Here is a 10437-nt window from a genome sequence, read left to right on the forward strand (position 1 = left end):
TTTATGTAATGTGAAGGTTCTTCTACGTGTATAATTAAAAAATTGTAAAATTTAGCATTTTCAAAGTCTGTTTCATGAATGTAGTACAACTTTGCTTCAATGCTAACACATACATTACTGATAACAGTGCTCAGTTACATATACCCTCACAAAATACAGTGTTACCATTAGTGGTTACATACAACGTCATAATTATAACCAGTTTTGAATACCTTTTTCCCATGGATCTCTCCATCCAAAGGAAATATAACTAGATGTTGTCCTAACCTAGGCTTATTACTGAAGCGACATGGAATATAACTTAGACTGAAATTAACTTTTGCCTTATTATGACAGTTCAAAAGATTAACTGGCAATAATTATTATGCAATTACTATAATTCAAATTTTAAAGGGCTTTAAATAAGAAAAATCAATAAAGAAAATGGATTCATGTGCAGAACAAATGAGAAAAAGTACACCCAGAGATACTTCAGTGAACCTCTCTTGTCAATCAGGTACTCTTGATAACTTTATCAAGACCTTTCTAACAACTGAATTACCAAAGTGATTCTCTAACTTTAGGGAGTATCAGAATCAAGTAGAGAGTTTATTAAAGCATAGAATGCTGGCCCCCAACCCCAGATTCTGAGATTCAAGAGGTCTGAAGTGAGCTTAAAAATTTGCATTAGTAATGGATTCTCAGATGCTGCTGCTATTGGTCCAGGGAATATATTTCAAGAGTATCCACTCTACTCAATTATAGGGGGTTGCAGACATATGAAATCAATGTTTTTCAGCCTTGACTATGAGTTAGAATCACCTGTGTAGGTTTAAAATATCTTTTGGAACCAAACAGGCATTTCTTTAAAAAGAAACACAAAAGGCCAACAAATATATGAAAAATGTTCAATGTCTCTAGCAATCAGAGAAATGCAAATCAAAACTATATTAAGATTTCATCTCCTGTCAATAAAAAAGACAATTATAAAGAACACAAATAATAATAAATGCCAGTGCAAGTACAGGGATAAAGGTACACTTGTTCATTGCTGGTGGGACTACAAATAAGTACAACTACTCTGGAAAGCAACATGCAAAGTCCTCAAAAAACTAGGCATGGAACCACAATATGACAGTTATCCCACCCCTTGGTAGTTATGTGAAAGAACTGAAATCAGCATACTATAGTGATATAGTCACTTCAGTGCTTATAGCAGCACACTTCAAGGTAGCCAAATTAAGGAATCAGCCTCAATGCCCATCAATAGATGAATGAATTAAGAAAATGTGGTTATATATATTCAATACAATTTTACTCAGCCATAAAGAATGAAATTATGGCATTTACTGGTAAATGGATGGAAATCAAGAACAGCATGCCAAATAAAATAAGCCAGTCTCAAAAAATCAAGGATCAAATGTTTTCCTTCCTATGTGGAAGCTACAGCAAAATAGAAGGGAAAAAAAAAGAGGAGGATTGGATATCATAAACCTATGCAAAAAATTAGTGAAGAAGGAAACAGAGAGGGAAAGAGGAGGGATGAGAAAGGAAAGGGAAATGTGGAATGAAATTGTTTTTTAAATTATGCTATGGGCATATACAAATATACAATAGTGAATTTCACCTTTATGTATAAATAGAAAGAACCAAACAAAAATAAATAAATACACAGCAAAAGGAGGAACAGTAGAGAGGAGGAAGGAAAATGGGCAGAGGCAGGAGGAGAAGGAATGCAGGGGGGTTGGGAGGTACATGAACTGACATAGAATTCCATGCATGTACAAATTTGCCAAGATGAACCCAACTACTATTTATAACTGTAAGGCTCTAATAAAAATAAACAATATATAAAGCTAAATAAAATACATAGTTTTTGCTTCCCCCACAACTCCCTATCAAGTCAATTAGGGTCCTCTAGGCATCAGTATTTTAAATGCCTGAGGATTCAATCAGCCAAACTTGAAAACCATTATTCTAAATAAAGTAAGAGTTCTGGGACAAAAGCCCTGTCTTGTCCTTTCACTTTCAAGAACCATCTGTTACTTCCTTTCTAGGCATCCCAGTTCAGATGTCTGAATGGAATTAATAAAACCATCTAATTAGTTTTACAGTTTTCAATTTCTCCTACCACAATCAAGATATAAGAACAGTTTCACCACCCCAGAAAATTTCCCTTTATCCCTTTGTAATTAACCACGCTCTTTACCCTCACAACTACTATCTATTAACTGCCTCTATAATTTCTGTCTTCTCTAGAATGTCATTAGGTACTCATATAGTAGTATTCTGTCATTTGAGTTTGGCTTTTCACATGACACAATGCATTTGAAATCCAAGTTGTGACTCATTCCTTCACATTGCTGTCATTTCAACTGGTGACAGATCAACAGGAAGAAAAAAAAAAAATAACAGGTGAGAAAAGATTTAGACTTTAGAACCTAGATGTTGGTATAAAACAAAACAACAAAAAAAGGACTTGGAGCAGGCGCAGTGGTGCAAGCCTATAATCTAAGAAACTGGGGAGGCTGAGACAGGAGGATCCCAAGTTCAAAGGCAGTGTTAGCAACTTAACAAGGCCCTAAGCAATTTAGCAAGACCCTGCCTCAAAAAAAAAAAAAAAAAAAAAAAAAATATATATATATATATATATAAAGGGCTGGGGATGGCTCAGTGATTAAGCTTTGAGTGTAATCACTAGTACAAAAAAAAAAAAAAAAAAAAGGACCTAGACTTAAATTCTGGTTTAACTGTTTAATAATATTTTTTTTTGTTTTGAGTTTGATTTAAAATTTTAAAATAAATAAATAAATATTTTAAATGTTCCTTAAATTTGTTTTAATTCATTGGCATCTGAGACTTATCTTACTATTCTTACAGAGTACTCAACACAAAGTGCTCAACAAAATTTGTTAGATTTTGAGAAATATCTGCACTTTTATAAATTTCAAAGTGGTTGGTATAATCAAAAGGAAGGAGTATGCCAGCATCAAGAAGACAAATTAAAAAGGGGCAACCAGGCAAATAGGTAAGGCATGGGTTTTGACTTTGGGGTTTCAGAATCCCTTTACATTTTAAAAGAACCAAAAAAATCTTGTTTATGTAGGTTTGTTGTAGCAATATAATTGTACCATAAATAAACCAATGTCTTATAAAATAAGCATAAGAATACTTTCACAGAAGATTATAAGAATTAAATGAGATGTTTTACAAAGTGGTTAGCTACAGTAACTGCTTAAAAAATAGGAATTATGGGCTGGGGATGTGGCTCAAGCGTTAGCGCACTCGCCTGGCATGTGTGCGGCCCGGATTCAATCCTCAGCACCACATACAAACGAAGATGTTGTGTCCACCGAAAACTAAAAAATAAATATTAAAATTCTCTCTCTCTCTCTCTTTAAAAAAATAAAGTATGGTTGTCCATTGTACTTTAAAAAAAATTAGGAATTATTATGAAGTGTCATTCAAAACAATATTTTAGAGCATTTTATAAAGTAAACTAATATATAACTTTATTAAAAATTCAGAAAAGATTTTAAAATAGTTCCCCAACTCCTCCCAAGAGATTCTGACTTAACTAGCCTGGGTACTGGGATTTTAAAAATTCCCTAGGTGGTTTTAATGAGTCGCTAAGGTTGAAAACCAATGGAGCAGAGGAAGGAATGAGAATAAAGGAGCAGTTACTAAACTAATAAGCATACATACTTCTGGGATCCTGTTAAACAGCAATTCTGATCCAGTGAAGTTGGGACAATATATTTTCTATTTCTAACCAGTTCTCAGATGATACACTTTAAGAAACAAGACAAATTTGCTTTACAGAAATGAAGATCATCTCTATAGTACTGGAAAAAACAATTGAAAGATGGATTGAATCAAATTATTGAGGACATTGGGAATTAAGTAGAAAGTTTATAACTGCTATAGTAAACACAGTGTATAAGCATGAAAGACCAAATTTAATCATTTTTATGGGGTAGAAGAAATTGAAATCCACTCTGTTTGGTCAAGATCACAAAAGTAGGAACATGTGTGTCACAATTCTTCAGTAGATGTCTGGCAGCAGTTCTAAAAGCCTGAAGTCCCCAGACCCTGCTTGTCCCCAAATCTCAATTCAAACTTTCAACTCAAAATTGAAAACTATTCTCATAATAATACTAAGATGTCATATGCCTTTTCACTCATGGTTAAAGTGAAAAGCCACAGTAGATTAAACTGTTGGTGCATTACCACAAATCAAGACAATGGCATCAAACTGCCAGTTGTCACTGCCTTCTTTATTATCTCTCTCTCTCTCTCTCTCTCTCTCTCTCTCTCTCTCTCTCTCTCACACACACACACACACACACACACACACACAAAGCAATTTAACTTAAGACTGTGCTTGAAAAAGCAGTAAAAATTTTATTAAATTTTGACCCATGATATTTTTATAAATACTTCGGGTTAAAATATAAAGCATGAGTAAAGTCCTCCCACTGCATACCAAGGTATGATGGCTGTTCACCAAGAAAACATGTGAAAACTTAAGAGTCAAAAGTAGAACCAGCTACTCTTTTCAAGCAACACTATTTTTACTTGAAAGAAAAACTGAAACTGATAATTCAGTTTTGGATATTTAGCAAATTTTATCAAATGAACAAAGAAAACAATCTCTTCAAGAAAAACTAACAATATTTTTTTAACTAGTGTTAAAATTCAAGCTTTCAAATGAAAATAAGAATTTTGGCTTCATAATAGCTGCCATTCTCACTGGAGTGAGCTGATATCTTAGTTTTGATTTGCATTTCTCTAATTGCTAGAGATGATGAACATTTTTTCATATATTTGTTGATTGATTGTATATCCTCTTCTGAGAATTGTCTGTTCATGTCCTTGGCCCACTTATTGATTGGGTTATTTGCTTTTTTGGTGCTTAGCTTTTTGAGTTCTTTATATACCCTAGGGATTAGTGATCTATCTGATATGTGAGGGGTAAAAATTTGCTCCCAAGATGTAGACTCTCTATTCACCACATAGATTAGTGTTGGCGAGGATGTGGGGGAAAAGGCACACTTATACATTGCTGGTGGAACTTCAAATTGGGCAGCCAATATGGAAAGCAGTATGGAGATTCCTTGGAAAACTGGGAATGGAACCACCATTTCAACCAGCTATTCCTCTCCTCAGTCTAACCCAGAAGACTTAAAATCAGCATACTACAGGGACACAGCCTTATCAATGTTTATAACAACACAATTCACAATAGTTAAACTGTGGAACCAACCTAGATGCCCTTCAGTAGATGAATGGGTTAAAAAAAATGTGGCATATACACACAGTGGGATATTACTCAGCAATAAAAGAGAATAAAATCATGGCATTTGCAGGTAAATGGATGGAGTTGGAAAAGATAATGCTAAGTGAAGTTAGCCAATCCCAAAAAAAAACAAATGCTAAATATTTCCTCTGATATAAGGTAACTGACTCATAATGGGGTAGGGATGAGGAGCATGGGAGGAACAGACGAACCCTACATAGGGCAGAGGGGCGGGATGGGAAGGGAGAGGGCAGGGGGTTAGCAATGATGGTAGAATGTGATGGACATCATCATCCAAAGTACATGTATGAAGACATAAATTGGTGTGAGCATACTTTATATACAAAAAGAGATATGAAAAATTGTGCTGTATATGTGTAATAAGAACTGTAATGCATTCCACTGTCATGTATTTAAAAAATAAAATCAATTAAAAAATAAAAATTTAAAAAAAAAGAAAGAATTTTGGAAAAGTTGTGAGCTTGACAACTTCTCAATACTCGGAAGTTTGAGGCATTTCTGATAAGATCAGTAGTGATTTAATGAATGTGACATTTGGATATGTTATAATGAAATGTATCCATATTTGGCCAGGTGGGATGGTGCAGGCCTGTAATCCCAACTACTCAGGCCACTGAGGGAGGCAGATTATAAATTCAAGGCTGGCCTAGGCAATTTAGTGAGATTGCCCCCATCTCAAAAAAAAATGGTTGGGTAGTAAAAGTACTCAGTAGTAAAGTATCACCGGGCTCAATCCCCAGTACTGCAAAAAGAAAAAAAAAAATGCATTCATATTTGGAAAATGTGCATGACTCAGTTAACCAGTATTTTCTAAATGGTCAACATACTGTCTTGTAAAACTATGCATGGGTAAAAGATCTATTCAAAGTCCATGTTGGACTAATGAATTTTAATATAACAAGGAAAAGTCACTGACAGGGTTTAAGATTGCATATTGCAACTAAACATAAGAAGCTTCTAACTGTTGAGCTTTGGTGTAATAGCAAATAGCATCTGCAACTATACATAAAATACTTCTCTGCTTCTAACCACGTATTGTTGAAACTGGATTTTCTTCATATACTTCAACCAAAATAACTCAAAAGACTGAATGAAAAAGTAGATATAAGAATCCAGTTCTCTTCTAAAACCAGAAATTAAATGTATCTACAGAAATTTAAACAATGATCCGTATTACTAATTTTTTTCCCCACTCCAATATCCAGGTTACTGGTTTATTAACTGTCTTCTCATTTCATTTGTTTCTGCTGTGCTTTTACTAATTAAAGTGGGTTTCCTCTTCTATCTAAAATCTATCTCAATACTCACTTTCAAAGTTGTTCTCTATTCCCAGAAACACTATTTCTTTTTTAAACTCCTGCTTTCATTGCTTAAAATACATGTTTCAAGAATTTTCTTTTTCCCACCTATCTCCAAGCCTTGCTAAAGGCCATGTTTTGTTTCATTTGCATCCTTCTACAAATTACAGAAAACCTATTGTAGTTTAAATGCTCATTCACCAACCACTGACACAATAATCCCGCTAGACTTCAATACTAGTTACATACTTGTTTATTTTCTTCTAAATAAACTAAATATGATGGGTTGGAAAACCAGGGAATTCTCCAAGCACAGGAGTGGATGGCTCTGAAGGCCACAGCCAACCCTTAGTGTTTCCAGTTTCTTCATGAGGGGGTAAAGCATATTCTGATGCAAAGGCATCTGTGAAAGTGAGGGCAGCAAGAAAAGCCTTTCCTTACATTTTCAATAGTTTTTCTTTCTTTTTTCTTTTTTGTAGTTTCTGCTAAAAAATTTACTAACAGAAAGTATAGGAGACACTTCTAGGGAATCTCATAAATTCAAATAAGTGGGATTTCTAGAAGTGAAAAGTTTTGTTTTGTTTCGCTTGTAATGCAGGAAGTCAAAATACATTGGAACAGAAAACAACAGGGCAGGATGAAGGCAAAGGACGAAAGAATTCTGAGAATGTAGAGGGATATAAAGAAGAACAAATTGGGGGAAAAAGAATTGTCTTTTGGGGTAGAGAAGTAAAAACAAGGCCATTTGGGGCCATTACAGTCCCACAGAATAATCAAAGACAAGAAGCTTGGGGACAGAAGGCCCTTGAGGTAAAATGGGAGTAACATACTCTGGCATTGGCCTTAAAAAGAGGTTACCGCTCTACCTGACAATTGTTCTACAATTGGCAATAAAAGGTTGAAAAGAATGTGACACCTCAAAGTCAGAACGAGTAGCTCACGTCATCAAGGCGGAATCGCACAATGGGCACTGAAGGCTGCCAATGATAGGGAACATGGAGGAAAAAAACATTTAGAAAATCTGACTAGTCAACAACGCCAGCGCCTACTAAACTGGAAAAGACCTGGTGCTGCCGCCGCACACCTGTACTAGAGGTACAGCCTTTTGGGGATGAAAGGCCACCACACCCTTCTCAACCCGAGGGTCTCTTCCGCCCACAGACCTCCGGCCCCAGGCCTCAATCAAGGCTTGGGGCAAGAGTTTCGGTAAACAACACCAGCTCTTCAGACGTCATCGGTGAAATGGAAGCAAAAGAGGCCGGAAATCAGCTCCCCCTCCTCGACTTCCCGGAGCCGCCCCCGCCCCGCGATGGAAAGCAGCCCAGAGTCCCAGCTAAAAGCAGGGCGGGGCAAGGAGGGTCTCCAGGGCCTGGAGAGGCCAGCTGGAGGACCGGCCCCTCCCTTCTCCCACCAGTGCAAACACTGGGAAAACTCCAAGCGCCTCCCCTACCAGTAGTAAGAGGCCGAATATGCACCAGCCGATCACCAGCTCGGCTGAAGCCGCGCCGGCAGTCACCGCCGCCATCTTCGCTTCCGGTCCGGACAGGCCTGAGCGAAGGGGATAGGGAAGGGGGAGGGGGAAAGGGGAGAGAGCGAGGGACGTGGAACCGCTCACCCTAAAGGTTAAAGGGGCGGAGGGGGCGGAGCAACTGGTTGCCTAGGAGACCCGACCCACGAGCGTCCCCTGGCGTCGAGCCGGGCGGGGCGGGAAGAACGGGCTAGGGGCGGGGCACGCCCGGACGCAGTGACATCATCGAGCTGGTTTGCCTCACACCGGCTGAGTTCCAAAGGACGAGGTCGTTTCACAGCAGCACAGCATTTTTGGAATGTTTAACCTAGCCTAAGCGGATGGACTGAGAGAGCCAAGAAATTCTGGAAAGGATGGACTATATACATGTGGAGATTCAAACGAATTTTACGGATTTCCACTTCCCGAAAATGTAGAGTGGGTGATATGATTATCAGAACTCACCAGAATGCAGGAAGAGAATATCTTGACTCAGACTAAGTTTACCCACTGCCCCCAAAGACTTTCTAATTTGCTGGCGGTGATGCCAGGCAGGGCAACTGCTTGGCTGGACGTTGCCTTGTATTATGGCCTTTTTGTTTAGATCTGTGCATACTTGTGAATTCAGTTTGTGAACATTCAAAATGAGATGATAGGCTTTTATAATATTCAGAAGTAAACAAGACAGACACTGCCATAGCTCATAGTGAAACAGAGGAAGAGAACTCCAGGGATGCCTTGGCTGGGTCCATTGGTGTGTTTAGTGTGAGTTTTACCACTGAGTTTAACAAGCATAGTCTGTGAGTAGGCCAAACACAACTTTGTGAATGAACATCATCGTCTGTTTACAATTTCTTATATTATCCGTTACCTAGGACCCACTTCTGGCAGGAAACCTGCAGTAGTTAGGGGATGGCCTGGTACTTCTACCAGTACAGAATAAGGAGGGAAGAAGAGAACAGGAGAGAATGTAATTGTAATGTGAACCGGTATCATAAACGAGTAAGTTCTCTGTGCTTGCAGATGTTTGAACTTGACTCTACTGTGGTACATTCACAACTCTGGAGACCTCTTTCTTATAGTTTCCTTGAAGAGACACTTCTTCCAAATAGTCACCTAGAGTTCTTCTAACATCCCCAAGGCATACTGGAGGACAGTTTTGATTATTCCTGTTAATGTCTTCTAATCCTCTCCTAGGATCTCTCTTGGTTGGAGAACAACCCAGTCCAGTTCTCCCCCATTCACCTCAACATAGCTCAGATCTCCTCTACTGGAAATGATCATACATACTTTGTTGCAATAATTTTTCTTCCAGCATAAACATAGCCCAATTTAACTGCATTACTCTAGTTCCATCATGATAAAAATCAACCCTTCTTGGATGTGGCCACTGGAGTCAGTCCCACTCCATGGTCAGCTATCATTCTTTCAGAACTAAATCATACACCAACCCTCTGTCTCTCACTTTCAGGGGCCATATTTCAAAATTTCCAAATAGGTCTCTTGAGACTTCATATCTTAGCTCTCTGTCATTGAAACAACGACTTACAAGAAAGGAAATTTTATTTTGGTTCATGGTTTCAAAGGTTCCCAACCATGATCACCTGGCCCTGATGCTTTGGCCTGTGATGGCACATCATATCATGGTAGGAGTGTGACTGTTGATTTTTTGGCAACTGGAAAGCAATAGAAAGAGACTATTGCCCAATATCCCTTCCAAGGATATACCCCAATGACCTCACTTACTTCCACTCAGCCCCACCTCCTAAAGATTCCCCCATCTCTCAATAACACCATTGGCCTGGGATCAAGCCTTTAATACATAGTCTTTGGTGGTGATTCCATAGCCAAGCTGTAGACCTCCCTTATTAGTCTAGGGATTGGAGTAACACTATTCCCCCAAGGCAGGGTTCCACAAATAAGCAACAGTTCCCATTAAAGAAATTATTTCATTAATTTCTCTTCTACCCCTCTCTAATTCATTTATCAAAATTTTGTTTAGATGAGTGTTCCAAGAGACATAATAAATCCTTACATTCATTTTTATTTCTGCACATACAATAGAAATCATGGTTAGAAGGGAAAAAAGGAATTTAAGCCCGTACTCTTCCCCATGGTTTAAAATTATATATAAAATAGGAGTTTTGCTAAATCTGGACTGAACATTGTTAATATCTTTTGTACCCTCTACTGAATTAAGCCCATTTATTAAATTGTATTAATCCTTCTGATGCCTCTAACCATCTAAGAATTGGAGTACTATTTAGAAGTTGATTGATTTTCATGTTAGAAAAACTTTATATCACTGTGTTACTGACAAGAATTTCTAGTTA

The 10437-nt window shown here is 37.7% G+C and overlaps 1 protein-coding gene across 3 annotated transcripts in view; it reads right to left on the reverse strand.

Moving 5' to 3' along the window:
- Positions 1 to 8321, reverse strand: part of LMBRD1 (LMBR1 domain containing 1) — a 102907-nt gene extending 94586 nt beyond the window's left edge. For 2 of the 3 annotated variants that reach the window (XM_081293832.1, XM_081293833.1), the window contains exon 1: positions 8048 to 8320. In XM_081293832.1, coding sequence (XP_081149958.1) covers positions 8048 to 8122 — 75 coding nt within the window. In that variant the 5' untranslated portion in view covers positions 8123 to 8320. Of the gene's footprint in view, positions 1 to 3684; positions 3825 to 8047 lie in introns of all 3 variants that reach the window. The other variant, XM_081293834.1, reaches the window with a different exon arrangement.
- Between the last annotated feature and the right edge of the window lie 2116 nt (positions 8322 to 10437).

Source organism: Spermophilus citellus (assembly GCF_964194105.1).
Source record: "Spermophilus citellus genome assembly, chromosome: 5".
Classification (NCBI taxonomy): domain Eukaryota; kingdom Metazoa; phylum Chordata; class Mammalia; order Rodentia; family Sciuridae; genus Spermophilus; species Spermophilus citellus.